Consider the following 27476-nt stretch of genomic DNA (forward strand, 5'->3'; position numbering starts at 1 on the left):
TCAGAACTTGTAAAAATCTCAACCAATCTCTTTTATTGCCTTGTGGCTGCAGCAATGAGGCATCTTGGCTTTTGCAGGGTGAACTTTCCCCACCATATCCCATTTGCTACTGTTTATGTGTATACAAAAAGCAATGTGAGTTGTATCAAAAAGAAGCATCTTTAGCGTGGGAAAGGTTATCACAGAGGTCCTTTCATCTGCTGAAGTGTAAGAACATGAGAATTTATATCCGTGGTACTAAAGGGGCTGCAGAACTGACTGGAGCCCTATCTCGAATAGAATTTTACTAGCTAAAACCAGTGGTGCTGCAGGCAGTATTTCAAATTCTTGTATACAATATTTTGAGGTGTGTAAGTTTCACTGGAAGTTGTTGAACATATTGAGGAATTGCCATATACACGCCATTTAGGAGTTCTGGAGTGTTTGGGAAATACCGCCTCTCTGCTGGCATACGGATCTAGATTATTCAGGGAACTTCATAAGAAAAATTCTCCTACCTACTATTGCCCTTGTTATGTATGATGCTACCACAGCTTGCAGTATAATGTGACTCTAACTAGAAATATCCTTCCTAATCATAAACTGAAACTCGAAGAGAGTAGTTCTGAATGATAAACCTCTCCAGTTAGCGCATCAAGCCTCAGAAAGTCTTCTCCCATTCAAGCTATGGGCCCCAGTCTGGTTCTAGTTAGAATTTTGTTGTCTTAGACAGCAGATCACTGTCATTTCTGGAAGTCTTCTGATAGCCATAGTGGGTTGGAGAGGAAATTGTACTGCACTTAAAAGTGATTATATGGTATGGTTTCCTGTGATCACAAGTGATTGAACTTGGTGAACTTACTAAAATAGGAATAGACAGAAAAGTCGATGTGGGTGGCAGGCGTTTAGTTGATAAGACATTAATCCAATCATTCATGTGGTCCTCCTTTTTATGCACTAACCTGTGATTTAGACCAAGGATGTATCCACAGAGAGCCACATGGAGTGTCTGTTATTTGTTTCTTTTAAGACACACAAAAATCATTAATACTGTAGCTTCTTAGCATGTCGTATAAGGTCTTGATCTGAGTAACCTTTTGTCTGCATTATATAAATGTATTTCGTGCTGAAACATTGTGATGTTAAAGCTGTAGTCCTCAGGTCCTTTGCCACTTCAGATATTAGTTGTAGACTTCCAATTTCAGACATATTGGTATTATCATCGATTATACAACTGCAAATGATGCTGCCCTGGTAACTTTGGTTGATTTGGAACTTTTATATAAAAGGAGACAGAATGATAAATTTTCATTGATGTGGTTACCCCTTGATTCAAAAAGAGGAATGTTTGCATGCAAGTTAACTGGAAGAAAAACAAAATCTGGGATGGAAATCAGCATGTTAGACTGTTGGTCTTCAAAACTTGCTAGAATCTAATACAATTCTGTATTTATAACGGGATCCATTTTTTCTGTTGAGTTGCATTTGCAGTGCAGAATCTCCTGTCCTGTTGGAAAAATGTTCTTTGGCATTTATAAGGTCCACTGCACTGGCCGATAACTTGACTACTCTTCAGGTCTTCCATCTTTTTAGTGGCATTGGCTCCAATTTTTGTCATTACTTGGGTTGCTACATCACAACAGTCCAGACTGACCAGTGTGGGTATTTCAGAGGCCATTCATGATCCTTCTGGAGCCGGGTGGAACAGCTTTCATTATGTAGGTGTGATCACTGTTGTTTGAAGCAAAGTGGGGAAGCTGAAGGCTTAATCCTCAAGAATTAGTCAATAAAACAATGTTTAATCTAGAAAATAACCCTGAGGAACACAATACTTCCAGTGGTGGTTCCTTATATCTGATGCATTTGTTTTCAGAGTGCAGAGGACTAACTTTCAAACTTCATCTTTGGTTGAATGCGCAAAGGAGACTTTGCAGAGTCCACCTGTGCTTTTACCATTCTTCAATGCAAAAGTATCTTCTACGCTTTCTTAAAGAGGACATTCTGTTTACCTGGTATGAGTTTGTTTAACGACGTAAAGATCGTAAGTGCAGCATCAAAAGAATAGAAAAATAAAATACCATTTAAAATAGCTTAATCTGAAGTGAGGAACCTTGTGGAGTATTGCCAGTAAAGGTCCCCAGTTTTGTATTTCCTTCTGCATAGGAAATGAAAAAACATCCTAGAATACATTGTATAGCCTGGTTACTCCAGCAGCTGTACTACAGTGTGGGTTTGAGCTTTCTGAGACTGAAAATGTCACAGTTCCTGGGCAGCATTATAAAAACCAGATTGCTGTAGATAAGGTGGTCAGTACCGTGTCCTTCCTCTGTCGTCATTCAATTCTCACTTATATGCTGTAAAAGAAGTTGATGCAGTCACTTGTATCCAAATGCCTGTTTTAGACATGTATCCTCAGGAGCACATGGGGGCTGTGGATCCCACTTTTACAGATAGGTCCTCCCATGGCAATAGTTTTGATTCCTAAAACTAGGAACGAAACAAGTTCTATCTCTCTCTCTCCTGTTGATTAAAGTGTTCCTCCGTTTTGTTGCCCAACGTTAATTGCACTATGAGGTGCGTGACTTTCTTCATTAGCTGCAAAGGGAATCTGCGTATGTAATTCTGGGTGGTGAATTCTACTTGTGGAGCAAGTGCCTGGTTCGAGGCAGTTCTGAGAGTGATAGCATAAATAAATGCCTTTTGAAGTGAGAGCTTGCTGAAGGCCTTTGGCGTGATGTCTGCTTCACAGGTGCATTCCCAGAGTGCTGTATAATGACCATTAACTAGAAAAAAATCTAATAATAATATTAGCTTAGTATTTCTCAGGGTGTTGTTAAAAATCATTAAATTGGTTAATCAGAATTAAATCTAAGAAATTGTTAAATCAGTCCATTGCATTATTAGAATTTTATTAAAATTACTGCAATGTCTAAGCATTGTTACCTATTCAATATTTTTTCTAAATAATCATAAAATGTAATTAATTATTTCTTGTACTATTTGAGCTACCCTTGTAATTACCCAGTGTCATGCCCTCTGTAGTCTTCAGATGTATCAACTGTTGCTAAAAGAAGGAGGTGCACTCTGGTAGGAACATGTGCACTCTGGTAGGAACATATGCTGCACTGGATTTAGGAAAGTGTTTGTTTTTAATTAAAACTTTTAATGTACATTTTGAGACTTGACATTAACCTTTGTCAAATATAATAATAATAGTAATAATTAAAGACATTTCTAGCCTGAGAAAAACAAAAAGATCTTAAATGCTTGCAGAGGGGTTTTTGTAAAAATCCTTATGAAACTGCCTGGGAAATGAGGAGGGGCAGAGCCCCGCTTTGCCACGTTTCAGCCTGGAGTGAATTTTGATGGCAAAATTCCAAACCCCTGAAACCCTGGGACTTCAAGTAAGCGTTGACATTGATGTAACCTGAGCAGCACAAATGAAGTTGCTTTAATACCGTGGATGCTCAGGAGCAATGATTACTGATGGAAAATACAGAAGTGCAGATAATGTACAGGAAGAGCCATTATGAATTTGCTTCACCAAGTCCTTCCTAAAGGGGTTTGTAAGGAGCTGCTATGGTTGTCGATGACTTACATCTGTGTTGCCTTTCTTAACCATGCTATAGAGGTAGGAAGTTGTAAGTCACAGCCTAAACGCACAACTAATGCCTTCTGCCACGTTAAGGGTCTGCGAAGAGTTTAATTGCAAAAGATGGCTGAAGCCTCGCTCTATTATATGCTCCTAATTTCCTTCCTTTTTCCCTCATGCCAACTCTGCCTGCTATCCCCCTCTCCCAGCCCTGACATTTCTGTGTGCGGCTTCGTGCAAGAAGTGTTTTTTATAGAGTTCACATACTCAGGTGTCTGGGACCTGCACAGGCTCAGCCTGTGTACAAATCCGGTGGATGATCTCATGATGTGGTTTGAATAGGCTCTGTGTGGTCAGCGCTGCTGCCAGCACCTGAGGGAACCGGGTCTGTCTTTCCACGTTACCCACACAGAGCAGGCTGGATTCGAAATATGCTTCCTGTGAAGATGGAGGGTCTCAAAGCTCTTGTGCACAGGAGAAGCCTCAGAAACTCACCAAGAGCGTGCCCTCTTGGTGCTGCGTGCAGGGAGTACTGAAAGGGAGTCATCTCTGTGACATGGGAATCATTTTGCTAGATGAACAACTATGCTCAAGGGGCAGCTGAGCCAGTTTCTGTACTGATAACACAGATTCACAGATTGGTAGGGGTTGGAAGGGACCTCTACAGATCATCTAGTCCAAACCCCCTGCTCTAAGCAGGATCACTTAGAGCAGGTTGCACAGGATCACGTCCAGGCAGATTTTGAATACCTCCAGAGAAGGAGAGTCCACAACCTCTCTGGGCAGCTTGTTCCAGTGCTCGGTCACCGTCAGAGTAAAGAAGTTTTTCCTCAAGTTCAGATAGAACTTCCTGTGTTCCAGTTTGTGTCTGTTGCCCCTTGTCCTGTTGCTGGGCACCATTGAAAAGAGTCTGGCCCCTTCCTCTTGACACCTCTCTGGTTCTTGAACTGATTGATGTTTCTTACAGTGGGAATTGGACATTATTGGTAATAACTCCTTCCTACTCCCCACTTCCCTTCCAAGGACAGGAATTCTCTTTTAACTGAGAAATTAAACGCTCTCTAGAGTGTTTTAATGAAATCAAAATTTTGTCGCCGAGTCATCATTTTTACTCTGTCTCTCGGCCATCATCCTTATACTTCTCCCCAGAAAACCCCAAACTAATCAACTTAGCATTGGGCATTCTGAAATGTTTGCTGAGAAAACAGCTCTGTTTTGACAGACAGCAATTATAGCACCTGGGCTATGGGCAGATTTTACAGCTCTTCTGGGGATCTCTTATGAATAGTCGCCATGAGGCCAGCACAGCCCTGTACAAACAAGCTTTGTAACCAAATTGCACTGAAAAACCCCCTTCTTCTCTACCCATACCCTCCCCTCCCAAAATTACTGAGTAGCATGGACATTCCGCCTTACCTATTCTGAATCTGAAAAAAATCTCAGACTTTGTAAGAAAATGCTGTTTAGAATTAGAGAGTTACTGTCTTATTCAGATGTGCTTGTTTGAAGTCCCATATACATGTGGGTGGGGGGTCATACACACTCATTTTACGTTGTTGGATTTGAATTTGTTTGATTGTGAGAACTCCGCAGAATGTGTGAGGGCTTGGAGTGACTCAATTGCATGGAAAATTAAGGAGAGGATGTCAATTAATATAAACATAGCTTTTGTCTGTGTCCTTTGGGGAAGCAAATTGTCTGATCTTGTTTCTCATGGTTAAATTATTCATTAGTCATAAATTGCATTTTTTTTGAGAGGAAGGAATGCACTGTCTGAAGTCACCCAGTCCTCTGCTACCCATTCAAGTCTGTCTTGGAGAAGCTGGCATATCTTCTCAGTTGCCATTTTTTTTCTTCCACTGCTTTGATTTATGCCTACATGACTCCTTGCTCTGAAAGGGTTTAATAGAAACTAAAAATTCTCCTGTAGGTAGCATTCTTTCGCACTCTTCAGTAGTCTCTACTAGAGGAAAAGGAAAAGAAAACGTCTACAATTAGGTAGCTAACTCAAGACATCAAAAAATGGTAAATTTAAACAAAATAATATTGACTAGCCATATTAATGAAAAACTTCCATTAACTTTAATGTTGTAAAGCTCTCACAGTGTGATAGCCACCTTGTTCTAAAACACTCTTTTTCCCAGAGAGTTTTTTGGGCCATTACTCTCAGCAGTATTTTCTGTAGGCTGGAATAGGTTATATTTAGCATGTGTACTTTATTCCTGTTTCGAGAGCAGACTCCCCTTCTATTTTTAAATGAACTACTTCAAAATCTTTTGCAGTGAGGTGTACAAGAGCGAAAACGTAAATGACTGACTTTTCTGTGAAGAAGGTGTCTGTTCCAGTCAGGTTGTTATTGCTTTCCTCCCCTCAGAGTGACCTCTGCTATGAACATGCACTGGCCTCTGTCAGCGTCGTGACGGGGAAGAGGGGCTTTCATACATCTCTGAACACACTGTTCCCTTTGCAGCCAGACGAAAAGGCGCTGATGTCTCTGAGGAGCTCAGCAATGGCTCTGGAGCCACATGAAAGTTAGCGGTGTTAATCCCCTCGCCATGGCTTGTGGTAGACTTTGGTTACCACGCTACACCACGTGTAATGCTTTCATAGGACGTGCTCATCCGGAGGGGGGAAAGAAAATTCCGTTGGTATTTGCTGTAACCTAAAAAAAAATCACCTGGAAAAACTAGAGTTTGGTACATTACTGAGCTTTTCATGGCATCTCTGGCATGTTTGCTATTGTTGCACAGATGAGCTCTTAGGTCTAAACACCAGAAGTGGACGTCTTGATTGACGCAGATGTGATATCGTTACATTTGAACAGACGATTATCTAGAGTACCACCATCAAGTGGAGAGGACAGAGGAGTTCGTTATCATTTCTACCATTTATTCTACTTAGTTACCAGTATCTTTCCTTTGTCCCTATCACATCAGTAAGTAAAAAAGCAAGACATGTGAGGGGAAAAAGAAAAAAGCTTATATTTCCTTTTGCTTCTCTGCTTTGTTCTGCATTGAAATCATGTTAATAATAAAACATTACCTGTCAGAGTTTTTGAAAATAGGATTGAGGACTACATATTGTAGATAAAACCTAAAAATCAAAACTTGTTTTTTCATTCCCCCCTTGAGGCCATTCTGTATGTCACAGTTAAGCACTTTCCTGCAAATGATTAGCTAGAAAATTCTTATGGATCTGCCAGTACTAATTTCTGTTTTATCTGAAGATTATTTTGCTAAGCAACTTGAGGTGCTCTCCTGCCATAGTTCCTGAATGTATTACTATAATGGGTAAATAAGCTTTTCGAGATGAAATGGTGTATAGGTTCTTTGGTCAAGCCTCTATAAGTTCATTTAATAAAGGACTAAAACAGCATAAAGCATCCCCATAAGTAGATAGGTTATGATGACATTTCTCAACCTCTGCAAATTTCACTTTGCAACCTTAAAATGTTTTGTTTATTAAGTATGATTTTGTGTGTTTTTAAATAGATAGAGGGAATTCTGAAAGTTTTTTTGGAATATTTAATGAATATTTAAAGCCATTTAGAAGGCAGAGGGAATCCAGTCCCTTAATGCAGCTCTTACTGTGTGACATCAATGGGAGTTTTGTCTTTGGTTTCAGAGAGGACACCGTTCATGTTTGCTGTGGTGATGAAATGACCACTGCTTTTTCTTAATGTCAGCATTGAAATTATTAAAAACTTGATCAATTATAAAAATTTACTGGTTTCTGTTGGTAGTAAAATAGCCAGTATAATTAGTATTAGTGGAAAAACAAAGTCAAGAAAGATCTATTCCTTTTTTTTTCTCTTCATTAAGCCATTTGAGGTATTTGTAGTATGCCTAAAATATTATTTTACTGGTTTGTGACATCCTTTATTATTAATTTGGATCACACAGGAACTGGACAAAAATGGTTTTGCCTCTCTTCTCTAGAAAGGCACTGTGGCATTCCATATCTCTTTCTTTTCAATATAAGAAACTGCTGAAGATGTTATACATGTGTTGAGGGTGGCACGCCAAGATTTCTGGTATCTAAGAATACTAAGAGAAGTTGGCTGAAGGGGTTTTTGGCTCCTTGGAAGTTTAATAAATATTGGAATTCTGGTGAAATTCTAGAAGTTATGGAAATGCTAAGGTTCTGGAAGTGTTGCAGAATAGCAGGCAGGATGACTGACTTGCTATGAATTGAGTAACTGTTACAATTTCTGAGCAAGGTAATGGATAAGCTGTTAAAAGATTCTGATAATGTAAAGAACTAACGAATAGGCTTTTAATTAATCCGCATCAACTTGATTTGTGTAAGATGTGTAATGTAAAAAAAAAGTTATATGATTCCTTGCTTATCTCCAAAGTTTGGTTAAAAAAAAATTTAACTTATTTAATAGAAATAACATTTTGCATTAAATATAATAAGACTTCTGTAAATGAACAATTCCCAGCATGAACACTGTGTAGACAATATGCTTAAAGTGAGCATTATCTGTCAGCATTTACTAATTACAATTAAAACTGAACAGTGATATTTATATTTAAACTTCATAGATATTGATACTATGCTTGAGGCTAATAATCATTTTATCAGTGAGCTGGAAGTAGGTATAAAATGACAGTCAATGGAACCTGCAGGTCATAAACAATATGGCATAGTGTTACCTAATGGTGAGAACAGACATGTGGGCAATTCAGATTCCTTCTTAATGTGAACTCATTTACACAAAGTGCATTTGGACATTAGGTATATAAATTAGAACAATATGGAGTCTATTGTACACTATTTTGAAAGGAATGACTAGGAAAAGAGGTAGTGATGTTATGGAAAAAAAGCAGTGTGACATTGGCAAAGGACTTTGGCTACATAAAAGTGGGATTAATGAGTATGAATAGAATGAGGATTTTATTTTACAGGATAGTTGATACAGTTGTCACAATACTCTGTATAGTTGTAATACCTAGAAAATTAAATAATAGGGATATTAAAACACTGTTTATTCCAGTAGAGACAGTCACAACAAGGATTCTTATCCAGAAACAGAGAACAGAAAAATTAAGATTAGAAAGACATATGACTTTCTGACAGCAAGAATTATTAACCACTGGGAGAAACTCACAAGGATAGCAGCCAGTTCCTCATGGCTTTCAGTCGCAAGTGGATGTCCTTTTCCTACCACCCCCACCCCCAGAATAATTTATTGGCTTCAATGAGAGCAACTGGATACGACGATGTAAGTGTTTATTCTGTACAGGAAATCGGACTGGATAAAATCAGTGACTAAGCCTCGATTCTGCCTACTGTAAGCTCTGAAACAATCCACAAAAGTGAAGGAGATCCTTTAAGTAGGATAAAACAAAATAAAATAAGCCGGTGGAAGAAGTACTTTTCCAAACAACTGTTTTTGCTTCTAGGAAAAGTAATCATGAAACAAATAGCTTCAGGAGGGTTCAGTCTTGCACAAGTCTGGTGGGTTTAGCGTTACTTACATCTGTTTTATCAATCCTTCTCTTTTCTTCTTCCCTTATCTCGATTTTTTTTAATTTGACCAGTTCAATAGCGTTCTTAACTTTCAGTGTTTGATGAATTCTCCCCTAAATTGCCCCCAGACTTCCCCTCCTCTATTACTTTCTCTTGTGTTCTTGTCCTCTGAAAGTCTTTCAGGTGTGTCTCAGTATATGTAAGCTTATTCCTAGCTATGTTTTCCATGAAGCAGCTTCCCAGGGACATGTGACCTTGTTATGTCTATAGTTTTAAGATTTGAAAGAACTTTGAGGAGTGAAAATAATTAGGATCTCTTCCACTATTTGTAGATTGACTGTACAGAATGAATTACTGTCAGAAAAGCCATAGGAAAGTCTTGCCATGTGCCAATAATTGTTTGAAGGAAAGCTTCCTTCCCTTTTCTTATTCGTGCTTCTCATTGTTGAATGAAAAATTATACTGAAAAATTAAACCTGAGTGAAACTTTTATTATGGTGATCCATTGTGGATCTGAAGAAGGCAAAGCAGGTTTTTCTTCTGTCCCACTTTGTGTGAACATGGGAAGCCTCTGTCTGAAGAGTGTCCTGTTGCTTCCAAGGAGAACAGCAGAAGTACAGTCAGCACATGCCTCACTTTTATCTGAGGGACAACTGGAACACGAGGCAGTCATGGCAGGTTGCTCCTATACAGCTAGAAGGCCTATGTGATTTAAGTGTTCAGAGATAAGGCTCCCTAGAACATTTAGAGCAGAAAACATGCACTGCTTTGTTTCATGGCTTAAAAGGAGTTTTCTGTTCTTTTTGCTTAAAATGTAACTGTGGTGTAAGAGCAACATTACTCTTAGCTGAGAGTGAGAGTTTTCAGGAGTCTAACAATACCATCATCTCTGTCACCACCTCAGTTTCCTTCCAGGTGCCAAACCCAAAACTCAAATCACAGTCCTTGATCACAGTGAGAACATCCATATTACAGCCTAAATGGCATGGCAGGTTCTTCAGCTTGCAAAAAAAAAACCCCCTCTCGGTGAAGGATCTGCTTGCTAACAGAGAAACCAATGAGTTTCCTTTCAATTCCTTTGTTGCCTTAACATTTTGGGTCAAATTTTTACAGTGCAGAAAAGACCTAAAAGCTAAAATGGAATGCAAAACAACAGATGGAGAATATTTATTTCTTGGGTGGGGAGCTACGGCTGAAGAATAGGATTATATCAATACGTTGACTCCATGGTCTTGTCACCACAGTAATCTGTTGCAGAAGGAGGTCGTTTCTAAAGGTGGTATTTAGCGTTAAATGCAGCGGGCCTCGGGCAAGTGCGGGCCAGCCAGGAGAGGCAGCGGTGGGGCTGAGACCCATTGTTTCTGTAAGTGGTTGCAGGGCTGTCCAGGTGTCCTGATTTAAAGGCTGCTCCTTGAGACAGGAAATTGTATCTTGTTCTGAGGTTTACTGTAATAAAGTACATAGTCCTGGGGGAATGTGCTGCTGGGCCCATGAATCACTTTATGGGCTGGCTGTTCTGACCTCAGCCCTGTGATTTATTCACGCCATACCGCAGCAGGAATGACAAAAATGTAACCGGCGCATGGTCTTCCCAGCCTCCCCCGGCTCCAACCCAGATGGGCCTGTAACTGGGAGGCTGCCATAAATCCTTAAACGCAGGTTTGCTCCAAGTTGGCAGTTTCACTTGTCTTGCCCAAGAGCTCTCTGCTGTGTGTCTGTTGGGGATTTGGTGGTAGGGGAATCCTCTTGCTTCTCAGATGTTTCCTTCATAGGTTTGTGGCCTTGGAACTCCTCGAGTTTCTTGCGTGAAGAAGTGAATATCTTGGTGCAATCATGGTACTCCTAGCAAAAATAAGGCAGCTTGAAGTGTGCAAGATTTTGGTAATCCCCTTCTTCCTTTAAGCTAACAATAAATAATAAGAAAAAGACACCTGACTGTTTTCAGCTCAGGATGTCACTGTTTTCCAGACGTTACCAGATGTACTCATACAATTCTTCTGTGAAGTAAATAGTATTGTTTGCATTTACAGAGGTAGTTAAATGATGTGCTCTTGGTCAGACCACAAGTGACAGGTGTGAAGAGTAGATCCTGACTCCCAGCCTTACTAAGCCATGTTTCTATTTCAATTGACTCTGTTCGTTTATGTGTTTTGCAGTTAGCAGTTGTTAGTTTTAAAAATCTAACACTTTTCTTTGTTGGTGGTCTTTCCATCTCAGTTTTTAGAAGATTTATTTTGCATGAAGCATCCTTATATTTTCCTGTAAATTCATTGGTCCATACACTAAAGAAAATGCTTGGAATTTTTCCTGAAGTTGTGCAAAATACCTATTTCTTAAGGATAGTTTCAGGATTAAAAGTTGTCCAATTCACTCATGTTCACCCTGCCTCACAGTTATTATCTGCCCCTGTCCCCTGTGAATCTCCATACAATTCAGTGTAAATCTCCATCGTATATTCTTGCCATGAATTTGTCTGTTTTAATCCAGTTGTTTTAAATAGTTTAGACATTATAGGGAACTGTCAGAAAGAGCCATTTTTCTTCTGATAGTTTGTAAATAATACTGTTAGAAGGAAGAAGCTGTAACCTGTAAAGCAGTCCTCTTCCTTGCAACACACTCAAATTTCTGCCTTGACTTTCTTATCCTGAAGTCAGCCTTGGAAAATATGCACAATTTTTTCATAAAATAGATAAAATGTAAACATCTTGAAATTTAGCAAGAAATTTTGTTGCAAGAAATTAACCTTGCCACAAGTCTCAATACCTAAGTAGATGCCAAATTATACTTCTTAGCAATGGTACAACCGATTAAAGGGCAACTACATCAAAACAAGTAACAAGAGGTTACTTATAAGAAGATATGGGAACTTCCATTTATCTGTAGTGTAGGCAGGTTTTCGTGAGAGCCAGTTTCTCTGTGTGATACAAGCTGGTTTAAGTTTGTTTCTTCTATTTCATATCCTTGAAATTGGAGGTTTTTACTTTTTCTAAGATACCAGAGTTGTATCTGTAAATTTGCTTGTGATAATGTTTCCTAAATAAGGTAATTTTCATGGGAGTTTCATTTAAAACACAGGATAAACACAGCTTCAAATTTGTTCAATTGAAAAGGTGTTGGAAGCTGGAATGTGCTAAAAAGAGGTTTTTCCAATTCCCTCACATATTAGTGACTTGCTCTCTCACTTTCAACACGTTGCTTTAAGTTTCATGTACTTGTGTCTCATTACAAAACATAGACAATAACAACCTACTTTGAGATTGTTGAGCTTCATTAGTTTGTTTCTAAAAATTCGTTAAAGTTGTACATGAAAAAAGGCTTTGTATAACAGAATGTATCATTATGTTTAGCAGGGATCTGATAGTAAAGAGTTGTCAAGGGTCTGTTTCCACGGTTTATATCAGGCTTCACAGTGCTCGTTCTGGAGCAGAGTACACGTACTCAGTCTCCTAAACTCTTTTTACAGCATGCAGCTCCAGTTTCTTCTCATTCTTCCCATGAATAACAGGGACTGGATAGAGCTAAAAACAGAAAAGAAGGTGGTAGGATTCTCTCTACTTACTGTAGATTGCAGTTGCTTTAAGCATCTGGAAAGTTGTCTATCTTCAGAGCTCATCAGAATATACTGTAGTGCCAATTCAAACAAATGTTCTGCACTAAGAGACTCCAAGTAGCTACACCTAATTTCAGACCTGGATCTGAAAAAGGAAATGAAATGAAACCTCTCAGGCCCCTTCTGCTGCAATTATGGAACTAAATATATCCAAATTTTATTCATAGCCCCTGACACCTGCTCCATTCCTGTCCTCAACTCTTTCAACAACTTCTGTTTGCTTAGAAACACTTTTTTGGCACTACTTAAGCAGCGGTCATTGAAGCTACCTGGAGCAGGAGGCAAAGTGATGCCTCAGTGCTGAATGAAACTGCTTCCATCCTCTTTTTCCCCGATGCTGCTATTCTTGGCCTTATCCAGACACTTGGTGTTTCTTGTGTTCCCTTTTCAGTCCTTTTCCTGGGCAGCAGCAGCAAACAGAAAAGACTGGAATACACGTAGTAAGAGTTAGGATTAGGATGGAACAGATGCTGTTGTTACTACCACCAAAAGCTACGACATCCTTTGCAGAATTAATGTAAATAGTCCCATGTGCTGTGTCTGACCTTACAGGAAATACATATTTTTAGAAATCAAACAGAGTGGTTCTGGAAGAGAGGCTTGCACAACCGTACAAAAGAACCCTTGGAGAAGAGGAGGAAGTTAGGTGAGATGCATCCACGTTGGTAGTCAAAGAGACAATAAGCAACGAAGGCAATCTGTAACTCTAGGAAGAAAATTTGTTGAAAAGCAGAGGAAAATTGAGATGTTTGTAAAAGAACAACAAAATGAAGTAGCTCTACGCTTCTGGTATGTAACATGAAACCACATGTCACAGGGATAATGGCAATTAATGGGTAATAGAATAATATAGTTGTTTTCACAGCTAGAATGTGGATACAATGTGTTTGGGAAAGCTAGAAATTAAAGTACAGGTGGCCTGTGTTAATGATAGTAGAGTTTCTGAAGAAACAGAAAAGTGATAACATGAATGAAATAACATTACTTCAAGTCAAAATAGCATAAGGACCATAAAAGGAGTTATACAAAGAGAGTGGATGGTAGCCTGCTATGGATTTTAGGTGTAGAGTTGTGGTTGATGTAAATGAGAATGGAGAACTGTGTTTTTGTGGGAGACATCTATTTATTGAATATAAATCAGAGAAACTGCTAGACTTGTTAACTCAATATTTACTAGATCACCAAGAAGTAATGTTGGTTTAAGAGTTCAGTATTGTAATAACTGTTGATGATACTAGAGAAGAAATCATCACCAAAAAAACCTTTGGCTGTAGTGACCACAAATTGAGTACACTTACATCTAAATAAAAAAACCCCAAAACCTATGCTAAACAAAGTTTTCAATTTCAGAGTAGTAAACTGAAAAATTAAGAATGTTAGGTAGCAAGTAAATTGGACAGAAGGACTCAGAGATTTGAGTGTAAAGGAAGCAGGGAATTTGTTTAAATCAAAGGTCCAAAACTATGAGGTCTTTGCATCTCAAACAAAGGGGAAGAAGCATAAGGAAGATTTACAGACCTAACTGGCTGTGTACCTGCATCCAACGGAAATTAGCACAGTGTGAAAAGTTGGTCGAGAGAGAAGGATGTTTCTGGGAGGCAAAAATAACAGGAATAAAGTGAGAATTGTGAAAACTCATGCTGAATTAGACCTTCCAAAGTAAATCAAAACAAATAGTAAAAGATCCTATAGCCACAGATATGAAAGATCAGGAAAAGTACTGGAACCACAATGCACTGAGGACAGGGCTAGGATTAGTGACAGTAGGCATGTGGTCCCAAAATTCAATGAATGCCTTTGCCTTCATTTCCAATGAGCAGACAGATAAAATATAAAGGAAGGTACGATGACCTATCAGAATAAGTATGTCAATCATGGAAGCAAGACGGATGCAGAAGGAAGTGAGGTGAATGATACTAACCAGAAATAAGTTGTGATAGTCATTTAGCGAGGAGGTGGATTCTCTATCAGTTTGTGTCTTTTATTTGAATCTAAAGGTTGGATAGTTTTCTTAAAACAGCTCTGTTATAAATCATGACTTGGGTTTTTCACGTGATCAGAAAGAACACTAACACTGCAGTATTGCTGTCATCGTTCAACTGATATAGCTGAAATTTTTTTCTACCATCTTTCACCTGGGGTCTGATTCACGAAGGTATAATTAAAGAACAATTGTTTTCACTCTAGTAATTGTGGTTGTTTGATATGCTATGATCAATGTGAATTCCATGGTTCACTTTTCATGCTTATATTTGGGCAGCACTGGCTTCGGCAACTAAGGGTTTAACACTGTAGCAGCATCTTGAAGAACTGCAGTTCCTCTAGGGATAAGGAACCTGTGGTCAGATTTGGGATCCTCCTGTTTATTCAGGGCTAGGTTTTAACTGGATCGCCAGGCTGCAGGGATACACAATCACTGGTGCTGACACTGGGGAGGGGGCAGGAACCTGAAAATGGGGGGGCAGAACCATCTCTTTCAGCAAGAGCGCTGTCTTGTGTCAGCTTAAGCCGACTGTGAAACCATGTGCTAAGCTAAAGCTCAACCTGGACTTGACCGTGTTACAGGAAAAGAAGCAAGAGCTGCTGTTCTTATAAGGTCATTTTTCAAAACCTGGTGGATGTATTCTGGTGGCCTGTATTGCCTGGATGAAAATTACACCTTAAGTTTGTGCTCTGTCTGCACTGCTGTTAAACTGCAGATGAAGAAAGATAGCACAAGTTTCAGGACTTTCTTCTCAGAAAAGCCCACTCTGTGGAACTTGAGAGCCTTGTGAGTACTTCTGTCTCTCATCCAGCTTCTGTACCAAAGGCCAGTAAAACAAGGAAAGTTGTCTTAAAAAAAAAAAAATACTACCCTTTATAGGGACAAATCTACCATAACATCAGGTGCCAGGATTGAAGGTTCCTTCTAAAATGTGCCATCTTCAAGAATTCCCACTCTTCACAGGCAAGTAGGTAATGCTCATGGACTATCAGTTTAGCAGCTGTGATACGCTGCAGGCTCTTTTTCACTGGAGGAATTAATTGATAAAAATAGTTCAGGAAATTAGTAGCGGGTAGGGGGAAAGTCCCTCTGCGAAAGCTTCAGGTTTATTTTTTTTTCTGGTCATGCTGGCAGCCACAGTCTAGAGCTGTACCGCAATTCTGAGTACTCAGAGCTCAGACATGAGCAGGACTAGGAATTGCAAATCTTTGCCTCAGGTGCCAAAGTGGTAAAATTAAGATGGAAAGGTTTAAGTAGCAGAAGGGCTAAAACATTGATGGGAAAGGTAATATAAAATATTGATAAGATCACTTGTGACTATATCAAATATGTTGAGGGCAAGGACTTTGAAATCAATCCTAGACAACTGGGATGTTGGAGGAAATGTGTATAGGAAAGTCTAAATATGTTATCAGTATTTTTATTTTTTTTAAACAAGGACAACACAAGTGTTAATGCTTCCTGTGTCTAAAACTAATATTGATTATTATCACGCCATTCATACAATTCAAAATTAAAGGGGCATCTCTTCTGTGACCACACAACTCTATTCACAAAGAATTTATTTTTTTATCTCTTGTTTTCCAGTTGTGGTCACTTGTATGTTATGACATTGAAAAGAACAGTGAAAAGGTGTAAATTCAGGAGGCTTCAATTTGCTGATGACAAACAGCTTTTTATTTTCTTCTCACTTGGTTTGCTTGAATTTGCAATTCCTATTTTGGTAGCTGTGAGAGTGTAGATTAGGGGTGAGAGAGACTGCTGACGTGCCATCCAGACAAGGCAAAGGTAACTTGCCGATTCAGGAAAGAAGTACAGGAATGGAAGGACTGGTATTAGCCCTTTTGACTGAGGGTGTAAGGCTGTGTTTGGGAAATTAATTTACAGCCTGAGGTTTGATTATTCCCAGCTGTAATTAAAAGAGCAGGTAGTACATATTGCCAAGTTACTTTTTTTTTTCCTCCCACCTTCTTGCAGCAAGAGGTTGCTACTGTTTCTTTTGGATAAATGTTTTGCTCACTTTGGGATACTTTGTGCTTTTCATATAACTGCATCTTAAATACTGCAGAAATTGTAGCTGGTGCAGAATTTGGCAACTTGTGTATTAAGTAAGGTACTGGTCTGTTAGCATCTTGAAATGGTGTTCTCTGGTACGACTGCAAGTATTTTTCGAGAACCAAATTCTGATACCCAGAGCCCTGCGAGGGCTGCCTCCTGCCTGCGAGGTACTGCAGGTTCAGTAACCACACTGACAGGATGATGGCTGTTAATTGCCGGCGTCTCTGGGTGTTAGAAACAGGAATTTACTCTCCCCATCAGAGTTTCTTAATTTTCTGAAGATGTTCTAAACCAGCAAAAAAGTAGGAAAAAATGTTGAGTTTGGAACTACCACTGTAGATGTGTGGTAGACACAGTTTATGATGAAAAGGGTGATGTTAGCGCCAGGAGAACTCTCCCATTGGATCAGCTGTTTGGTGTGTTGTATTACTAATTACTTTTTAAGAGTTTATCAGGTGTGACCCACCCAGCAGTGTCATTCTACCAAACTCATCAAATTACTACATGCTGTGTCCTAACGCCTTTATGTTCTGTCACCTAAATGTCTAGCTCTCATAATATTGCAATACTTTATCCGAATCTCTTTCCCTGCTAGTTCTTTATGTTGTTGTCACTTCATGGGAGGTTTTTTTTAATTCCTGTGCAAATAGTACAGTTCTTATTGTAATGATGATTCACCATGGTAAGTCTTACGAATGCCTGTGATAGAAAAGCGTTAAAAGCTCGATTAGTATTTTCTATAGGCTTTGAGTAAATGCAGTGGACAAAAATCAAACAACTGAAGCAAGTACTGTCCAAGGAGCAGCTCTTTCCTTCTGTGGCGACTGGCGCCCTTACTGCTGGAGTGGCTAGACAGTTTATGTGATAGCAGAACCTTTCCACTACAAAGCCTTGTGTATTAAAGGCATAACAGCCACAATTACAGTTTATCTTAACACGCCAGGTTGAAAACTTTGGGAGGTCAGTCGTCCCTCTACGGAAGACCAACAGTCTCTCTTGAAGGAACTGACTGGATTGCTATGAGCTTGTAGCTACCTGAGGTCTCCAAATTTGTGTGAGACCCTTAAATGCTGTAGGTTAGTGCCAGTCAGAAGGAAAACAGATTTGATCCCTATAATCAAACTAGGCCTGATGGAATTATCCCAGTTCCTTAGTGACATTAAAATCAAAGCTGCTGCTGATCTCAATATTGCTTTTATATTATCTCATCCCACTTTGAGAAATACTCCACATAAGAAGAAATCTCATAATTTGAAATAAAATTATATAGAACAATGTATTTATAACATTTCTATATGGAATTTGTGTTCTCTGACATATGTAAACATATTCTTTTTAATGAATATGTATAGGGGTTTTGTGAAGCATCATTAATTCAGCACTGTTTGCAGCCTGTTATTCTTTCTAATTATACAGCTGATAAATATTCCAGCCTTATAACCCTGAGAACTGTGCTGCAAAGTACAAAACTGCTTTTTAAAATTCACTTTGTTATGTTTTACCAAAAGGATTCCTCTCCTTTACTAGGAAGGAGCTGTGAAGGAATTACATAGTCTCCTGAAACCAAGTGCTGTAGAGAACCATTTAAAGACATCTTGATTCTATTAGTATTTGTAAGCCAGAGGACAAACTTGGATACCCGGGCAGTTAAAACTTTTTTACTGTTGTGGATGAATCTTTTTTATTACTCCTTACTGGATTTATCCTGCTACAGCGTATTATCCAGGAATACAGCATATTAGTCCTGCAGTGCTGAGGGTTACTGAGTAGATAGAAAGTCTTATGTCCCCATTTGCAAAAAATATGCAGTGGTTCACCAAAAGAAAAAGAGGAATGAAACAAGACTGGTATCTGCAGTGCTCCAGGGAGATGTGTTACAGTTTTGACTACACTGCACATTAGGGTGTTTTGGTGCTAATGGGACTTGGTAACTGAATCTGTATGAGCTGTGGTTCCTTGTTTTATATAAGGTCTCCCCAGAGGGAGCAGGTGAGTGGGCCACATTTTGGTGTGGCACATCAGTAAGACCTGCATCAACAGTTCAGGCCCTTGTTCAGAGCTTCAGACTCACCTGCTCCTGGGTCATCTTCTGCAGCTCTTTCTCCCAAGCTGCCCGGTCATCATCCAGGTGGTAGGAAGCCGGTGGTAGCAGAGTGGAGGGGAAGAACCACCTCCTTCGACCTGCTGGTCACGCCTCTTTTGATGCAGCCCAGCATACAGTTGGCTTTCTGGGCTGCAAACGCGCATTGCTGGCTCACATTAGCTTTTCATCAACCAACACCCCCAAGTCCTTCTCCTCAGGGCTGCTCTCACTCTGTTCTCTGCCCAGCCTGTAGTTGTGCTGGGGATTGCTCCAGCCCATGTGCAGGACCTTGCACTTGGCCTTGTTGAACTTTATGCAGTTCACATGGGCCCACCTCTCCAGCCTGTCAGGGTCCATCCAGCTGGCATCCCTTCCCTCCAGCATGTCGACCACACCACACAGCTTGGTAGCATCTGCAAACTTGCTGAGGGTGCACTCAATCCCACTGTCCATGTTGACAACAAAGATGTTGAACAGTGCCGGTCCCAGTACTGACCTCTGAGGAATGCCACTCTTCACTGTTCTCCACTTAGACATTGAGCCGTTGACCATAACTCTTTGAGTGAGACCATCCAGCCAATTCCTTATCCACCAAGCGGTTCATCCATCAAATCCATGTCTATCCCATTTAGAGACAAAGATATCATGCAGCACAGTGTCAGATGCTTTGCACAAGTCCAGGTGGATGACATCAGTTGCTCTTCCCTTATCCACCAACGCTGTAACCCCATCATAGAAGGCCACCAAATTTGTCAGGCATGATTTTCCCTTAGTGAAGCCATGTTGGCTGTCACCAATCACCTCCTTATTTTCCGTGTGCCTGAGCAAAGTTTCCAGGAGGATTTGCTCCATGATCTTGCTGGGCACAGAGGTGAGACTGACCGGCCCGTAGTTCCCTGGGTCTTCCTTTTTTCCCTTTTTAAAAATGAGGGTTATGTTTCCCCTTTTCCGGTTGGTGGGAACTTCACCGGACTGCCAGGACTTCTCAAATATGATGGGTAGTGGCTTAGCCACTTCATCCGCCAGTTCCCACGGGACCCACAGATGCATCTCATCAGGTTCCATGGACTTGTGCACCTTCAGGTTCCTTAGATATTTTGAAACCTGATCTTCTCCTATAGTGGGTGGTTCTTCACCCACTTTCTTTGCCTTCTGTGACATGGGTGGTGTAGCTAGAGCACTTGCTGGTGAAGACTGAGGCAAAAAAAGTTGTTGAGAGCCTTCTCCATATCCTGGGTAACCAGGTCTCCTGTTTCCTTCTGGAGAGGGCCCACATTTTCCCTAGTCTTCCTTTTATCGCTGATGTACCTATAGAAGCTTTTCTTGTTGCCCTGATGTCCCTGGCCAGACTAATTTCTATCAGGGCTTTTGCTTTCCTAACCTGATCCCTGGCTGCTCTGACAATTTTTCTGTATTCCTCCCAGGCTACCTGCTCTTGCTTCCACCATCTGTAGGCTTTCTTTTTGCATTTGACTTCGCCCGGGAGTTCCTTGTTCATCCGTGGGGGCCTCTTGGTGTTTTTGCCTGACTTCCTCTTTGTTGGGATGCATTGCTCCTGAGCTTGGAGGAGGTGATCCTTGAATACTAACCAGCTGTCTTGGGCCCCTCTTCCTTCCAGGGTTTTGTCCCATGGTATTCTACCAAGCAGGTCCCTGAAGAGGCCAGACTCTGCTCTCCTGAGTCCAGGGTAGTGAGCTTGCTGTGCGCTCTCCCTGCTGCCCTAAGGATTTTGAACTCCACTATGTCATGGTCACTGCAGCCAAGGCTGCCCTTGAGCTTCATATTCCCCACCAGTGCCTCCTTGTTGATGAGAACAAGGTTCAGCATGGCACCTCTCCTCACTGGCTCCTCTGTCACTTGGAGAAGGAAGTTATCATCAACGCATTCCAGGAACCTCCTGCACTGCTTGTGCCTTGCTGTGTTGTCCCTCCAACAGATATCAGGGTGGTTGAGGTCCCCCATGAGGACCAGGGCTTGTGAACATGAGGCTGCTCCTATCTGCCTATAGAAGGCCTCATCCACTCAGTCTTCCTGGTTGGGTGGCCTGTAGCAGACTAGCAGACCCTCACTGTAACATCACCTGTCCCTGCTCTCCCTTTAATCCTGACCAATAAGCTCTCGCTCAGCTCCTCATCCATCCCCAGGTGGAATTCCATGCACTCCCGCTGGTCATTGACAGAGACAGCAACACCCTCTCCTTGTCTCCCCTGCCTGTCCTTCCTGAAGAGCCTGTACCCTTCCATTCCAACACTCCAATCATAGGAGCCACTCTGCCATGTCTCTGCAATGCCAATGAGATCATAGCCCTGCAGTCGTGCACACGTCTGTAACTCCTCTTGTTTATTCTCCATGCAACAGAGAGATCCTTGGCTCTGTTCCTGAATCATCAGCGAAGGTTGTGGGTTTACTATTAAAAGAATAACTCTTTCTTTAGAATCAAAACAGATTAAAGAAAGTGAAAATGACCAGAGCTCCAAGCCAGCCTGTCTTTCCCAGGATACCGAGAACTAGAAAAAAAACAGAGTTCATTGATCATGTTCTGTCACTTCACTTTATATTTTTCATGTTTCAGGCAGACATCCAAAATTGGATACTTTTCCATAAGACAAAAGCAACAAAAACAAAGTGGCAATAATTATGCGTCAGTTAATTTTAGGAGACCTTACTGCAGCCTTCCAGTACCTGAAGGGAGCCTACAAGAAAGCTGGAGAGGAACTGTTTACAGGGGCAGGCAGTGGTAGGACGAGGTATAATGGCCTTAAGCTGGAGGAGGGTAAATTTAGATGATATATTAGGAAGAAATTCTTTACTGTGAAGGTGGTGAGGCACTGGAACAGGTTACCCAGAGAAGTTGTGGATGCCCCGTCCCTGGAAGTGTTCAAGGCCAGGTTGGATGAGGCTTTGGGCAACGTGGTCTAGTGGAGGGTGTTCCTGCCCATGGCAGGGGGGCTGGGAACTAGCTGATCTTTGAGGTCCCTTCCAACCCAAACCATTCTGTGATTCTGTGATTCCATTATGGGTTGTTCCCACATCTACAATCTTGACACTACAACTGGGAATCTGATGTGCACCTTTTCCTTTCTTCTACTCTTTGTGTCTATTAAGTCATCAGAATATTTGTATTTCTTCGTAGAATAGATGTATTCAGAGTATCTTTCAATTATCCTAAAGTGTCTAAAAAATTGCCTAACTTTGTGGTATCATGTCTTGAAAGACAAAGAATAATTTCAGGTGCTAGTTTTTCTGGATATGATCTAGGTAAGATACAAGTACTCTCTAAACTGGATATCAGATTTTTGATAAGCTGGTAGTCTGCTTAAAGCAAGCTTACTCTCTTAGTGTTTACAAGAAACACCTGTATAAATCTAGATCACAGAAAGTCCATTGTGTAAGTCCATTCTGCTGTCAGATGGTGAACAATTTTGTCTGTTGAAACACACCTTTTACTCTTGAAATGCATGTTTGTTTCACTTTTTTTGATACAGGATATACGGCTTCACTTGAGATGCAAACTTGATAATAGCAAACTTCTGTGTATGGGTAGCTCCGGCAAAAATCTGGCAATCCTTGGAGCGATCAAGGGGACAAACAGAGATCACATCTTAGCAGTGGGGGTTTTATGCTCTAGTTTCTTCTGCCTGTGCAGTGATAGAGATCTTAAGCTTTCACTGGCATAAATATTTCTAAGAGCTCTGTCACTGATGGGGATCAGAAGGAAGCCAGGTCATACATCATCACTCTCTTCTAACCTAAACCTGTAATGTGTAAGAAAAAGCTGCTCTTCCATCCCAACTATCACTCATCCGAAAGCAGTCATGCACTTTCTCATCAGTGAGTCAATTTTCACCCATTGTCTTAGCAAAACTTCATGCTTTTTAAGAGAGCAGTGTATTTTTTTTCACCTGTAAAAATAACAAGAGCTTTTTAAATGTGGTGTCTCACCCATACAACTCTCAAAGAGAAACAAGCTCAGAACCTGGCAGTTTCTGCTCCAGGGCTGTGGAGTCAGCGTGCCTTTCACGTAACAACTCTGTGGGCAAAAGTGCTGTGCTGGCTACTGCCGAGCTGGGTTAAAAGGTTGTAACCCTGAGCTGCTTCTCAGAGGCTGCCGTCTTCTCCGATCTGTCAGCAGGGCTGCACGTATAGTCGCTTCCTGGTCCCATTCTATTAAAATAATGTGTTGAAGGTTTTTTTTTTAAGAGGCAAACCAGTATTGTTTAGACTTTTTAGAACAAGGTCAAGAAGCAAATATAGTTATCCTTCAGGTTGGAGAAGGGATTACTAAATTAATATCCAGGATGGTAAGTTCTTTATCCAGCTGAGCTGCAGCCAGTGCAACCTATCTGACTACATCCTACTTATTTAGGTATGCGTCTCCCTGCACCCTTGATTTAAGCACTGTTTTTTTAAGTACCTGATGGAACCATTTCACTCTCCTTCCTCAGAAATGTTGCAATACTAAATACATCTCTTTATGCTCACCAAGGTCATAAAATTTGTAAAGTTTTCAGCATTTTAACACGTAAAAATTTCTGTACTCCAGTAGTACCAGTCCTTTCCCTTTTCAAGCCCTCAGTTTAAAAGTCCAGTATGTTAAATGCATATGTTCAAAACATCAGTATTAAATAAAAGCATTGCCCATTTGTCTTGTTCTCAAATTTGCTTGCTCATGTTTTCTTTCACATGGAGCTCAATGAGTACTTTTTGGAGCAAGTATTTTTGTTTTAGCCACAATTACAAATTCCTAACTAAGATTAAGTCAAGTAGTTTAGAAAAAAGATACAGAAAGAAAAAAGAGAAATCTATTTTAGTCCATGTGAAGTCTGCTGAAGGAGTGTTAACAGGTGAATTAGAAAAAGCAGATTTAGTGTCACTGCTACCCTCAACAGTTTGCCAGTGTGATCCTAAGTCTTTATTAAAAAAGATCTTGACAACAAACAGGAAGGTATATAGGTGTAATTAAAAGCAATCTTAATAGCTTACATTAAGCTTCTATACTTTTCTTACATCTTTAATAAAAGACTAAGCATTACAGCTATGTTATTAGCGTAATAATTGCTATTGACATGAGTAGCAGAATAGTTTTAACACATTTGATTATTTTTGAAAAGTCATTCTCTGAAATTAGCAATATTAATATGATTTTGTTTATAAGCTAGAGCAGGTAAAAATTTGGATTATTTGGGAATTTGGAATTTTTATTACTTTAAGTGCATTTGCAACTAAATTTTTAGATGAAGGGTAGATAGGAAATCTGTAGTATTCAGAGTCTGTGTTTCATCATGACTCCTGCATGATGCCATCTTTCACACAGCCACAAATGGATTTTATTCCTTCTTTGCAAGGCAATGATAGGTGGGACAAGCCACCCCTATTGGACAATGAAGCCAAAGTTTTCTTTTGTGTCCTGTTGCACATCCTGATTTGGCCTCACCAGCTAGAGATGAGAATTAAGGTCAAAGGACAGAAATAGTTGTTTTCCCTAACATAGAGCAATCCTTTGAGTTCATTTGAGAACTGCTGTTTTATGATCAGGGCTATTGTTTTTGTCTGCTCTGTTCCCAAGATCTATAAAATGTTTCTGAACTGTCTTCGTAAGAGGTTTTTCCTATTGGGAAAGAATATGTCAAGGTTGTGTTTCTATATCTAGTTATTATAGTGCTTGAGCCCCAAGATCTTGGTACAGAATGTTCTTGCTTACACCATTTCTGCGAGGCTACGAAAGGTTTGTGATGAATGCATGCCTACCTTTGTCTTAATTACTCAGGACATGCATCCAACATATTGGTTACTCACAAGAAAAGTCAAAGAGTAGCTCAAGCATCCTTGAAGGCATCTATTTCAACATCTGTCATGTAGCACAAAAGTGTCTGTGTCATTGTTTCCTTCTGAGAATACACTATATTGTTCTAGTGATTTCAATAAACTTGTCACATGCCACCTTCCTTCTAAAATAGCTGCATGAATAGGCAGTATAGCCTAATATAATTTAACACAGAAGTCTTATGATCAGTCCAGTATTTGTGCATGTATTCTCAAAATCTGTTCTGGAAATGTTTAGAACGTTATAGAGAATGAAAATGTTCAGCCCAAGTAATAATCAATGGTAGCTGTTAAAAAATGAGGAGCTGAGTGCAGAATAATGACATATTATTATATGTTTTTCTTATCCTATAAGCAATAATTTGGTATCAGCACAGTCATTTAGGGGGAGGCGGGTGGGTCTTGACTTCCTGCTCCAAGACATATAACTATGACAAACATTTATTACTGCTCTTCGGAGTTGCACACTGCTACAGCATTTATGGCATGTTCAACTCTTTGTAGAGGTTTACTCTTTAAGTTTTGCAGGATAAAAATGTATTTATATGGTTTTTTTCAGACAAGAAGCCCTTCTTGCTGCCATTAGTGAAAAAGATGCCAATATTGCTCTGCTAGAACTTTCATCCTCTAAGAAGAAGACCCAAGATGAAGTGGCTGCACTAAAACGAGAGAAAGACCGTCTTGTGCAACAGCTCAAGCAGCAGGTGGGTAGAGGAGGGCTAGGAAAGAAACCAGTTAATAATCTGATGTGAGATTATTATCTTGATTTATGGAACTAATCATGTATAACCCTGTCATATGTTGGGATAGCAAGTGCATTAATGATGATTTCAAACTAGGTACCGGTCATGAAGCCTGTAAAACATGGTGGGGAAAGAAGTAGTTTCAATATTGAGCGAAGTTTCTTTGTGTCACTGCCTGAGTAGTAAATGTGTGATAGATACTCCACCTGGAGTACTGCGTCCAGCTCTGGGGGCACCAGTACAGGAGAGACATCGAGCTGTTGGAGAGAGTCCAGAGGAGGGCCACAAAGCTGATCGGAGGAATGGAGCACCTCCCCTATGAGGACAGGCTGAGAGAGATGGGATTGTTCAGCCCGGAGAAAAGAAGGCTCCGGGGAGATGTAATTGTGGCTTACCAGTACCTGACGGGGCCTACAGGAAGATGGTGAGGGACTGTTTATCAGGGAGTGTAGTGACAGGACAAGGGGTGATGGCCTTAAGCTGCATGAGGCTAGATTTAGATTAGATATTAGGAAGAAATTCTTCCCTGTGAAGTTGGTGAGGCACTGGAACAGGTTGCCCAGAGAGGTTGTGGATGCCCCCTCCCTGGAAGTGTTCAAGGCCAGGTTGGATGAGGCTTTGGGCAACATGGTCTAGTGCAGGGTGTCCCTGCCTGCAGCAGGGGGGTTGGAACTAGCTGATCTTTGAGATCCCTTCCAATCCAAACTATTCTATATGATTCTATATGATTCTATAACGTATCAGAAATCGTGAATGAAAAGGACATTGGTTATTATCTTCTACAGGCACAAATAACCACAGATTCAGGGAAGTGTGGTGCTACTTCTTTTGGTGGTCTGTACTTGCCTTGTTGGGGAAGAATCATACATGGAGGAAAATTTTCTTTGCTGTAAAGCTCAAAAATGAATGTGTTACACCACTCAGTCTCTACTGTGGTTTCTAATCTGCAACAGGAGCACCATATGGGAATGCCAGCTACTAGAGTGGAATCTGAGATGTCTCGTGCTTGTGAGGAGATTGGTCCTTTCCTATTTCTGGTCTTTCTCTTTTTAAGATCTTTTTGTGTTGGCATGACAATCAGAAAAAGTATATTTCTATTCAAGCTTTTAACATTGTACTTCAGTATTGAATGCAATGTGAAAAATACATTGCCAGTAGAACACGGAGGAAGCAAAAGGCATCCTGACAATAAGAGATTCAGGATCTGAAAAATCTGAGTAGATTTTTCACTTCAGCACTTCTGGTGGGTTTCTCTGAGTTATTCCCCTTCCACATTCCCTGTAATAGCACGTATGCTGCTGCCAATCCAGTATCAACTTCTTCGGTGCCACCAATTCAATTTTCATAAAGTTTTATGTGGAACATTTCATCTGTCAAATAGATGATTACTGTTGCTGTCAAAAACAGTAAGACAAAACCAAGTCGTCTTTCTGATAAGGGATTTCTCTGCTTCTTCCTTAGGAAACACAAGTAGGTTACTGGACATGTATTTTTAAGATAATTATTTAAGATTTAATTTAAGAACAGTCATTTCGAATGTTATATCAGCTTCAAAATGAGCAAGAAGTATAGTTTATAGTCTTGTATTATTTACTTTTGTGCAACAGTTATAATTATTTCAATTGTCAGCCAGATGACCTCCTACTAGAACAGGATTCAGAACTGATTCCTGCAAAGTAAAGTACTTATTTTCTTCATGTAATTAATTGTCTGTAGGTGTAACAGCCTTAATGTACATTACCACTCATTACAAAAGAAATTGGAACTTTATTGTCAGTTTTAGTCCTAAACTCAAATTCTATTGCTTTCATGCCCCTTGCCCTTCCCAGTTTCCTTCTGATTATCCTTTGTGGGTAGATGCAACAATCTTTATTTTTTGTGGGGTTTTTTTTTGTACTGAAAATTTGTGTATATTTAATTTATGTATTAAGGTAGATTATCTGTAATGATTTAGGTTTCAGTTGTAGTTCATATCATTAGTTTTTAGTGCTGATAAGTCATACAATATCATATGCTGTTCCTAAAAAGACACGGCCTTTTCCCTGAAGGATGCCCATTCTAAGTGCTTTTCTGTATAGGTGTGGGATACTTAATTTCCCAAATAAACTAAAATTTCAAAGATTAATTTG

The 27476-nt window shown here is 40.1% G+C and overlaps 1 protein-coding gene across 7 annotated transcripts in view; it reads left to right on the forward strand.

Annotated features, from left to right (window-relative positions):
• The window catches only part of ERC1 (ELKS/RAB6-interacting/CAST family member 1), a 297951-nt gene that overhangs the window by 212698 nt on the left and 57777 nt on the right, over nucleotides 1–27476 (forward strand). For all 7 annotated transcript variants that reach the window (XM_054835847.1, XM_054835865.1, XM_054835858.1 and 4 more), the window contains one exon: nucleotides 25164–25308. In XM_054835847.1, the coding sequence (XP_054691822.1) occupies nucleotides 25164–25308 (145 nt within the window). The remainder of the gene's footprint in view (nucleotides 1–25163; nucleotides 25309–27476) is intronic.

The sequence above is a fragment of the Grus americana genome, chromosome 1 (genome assembly GCF_028858705.1).
Source record: "Grus americana isolate bGruAme1 chromosome 1, bGruAme1.mat, whole genome shotgun sequence".
In the NCBI taxonomy this organism is placed as follows: domain Eukaryota; kingdom Metazoa; phylum Chordata; class Aves; order Gruiformes; family Gruidae; genus Grus; species Grus americana.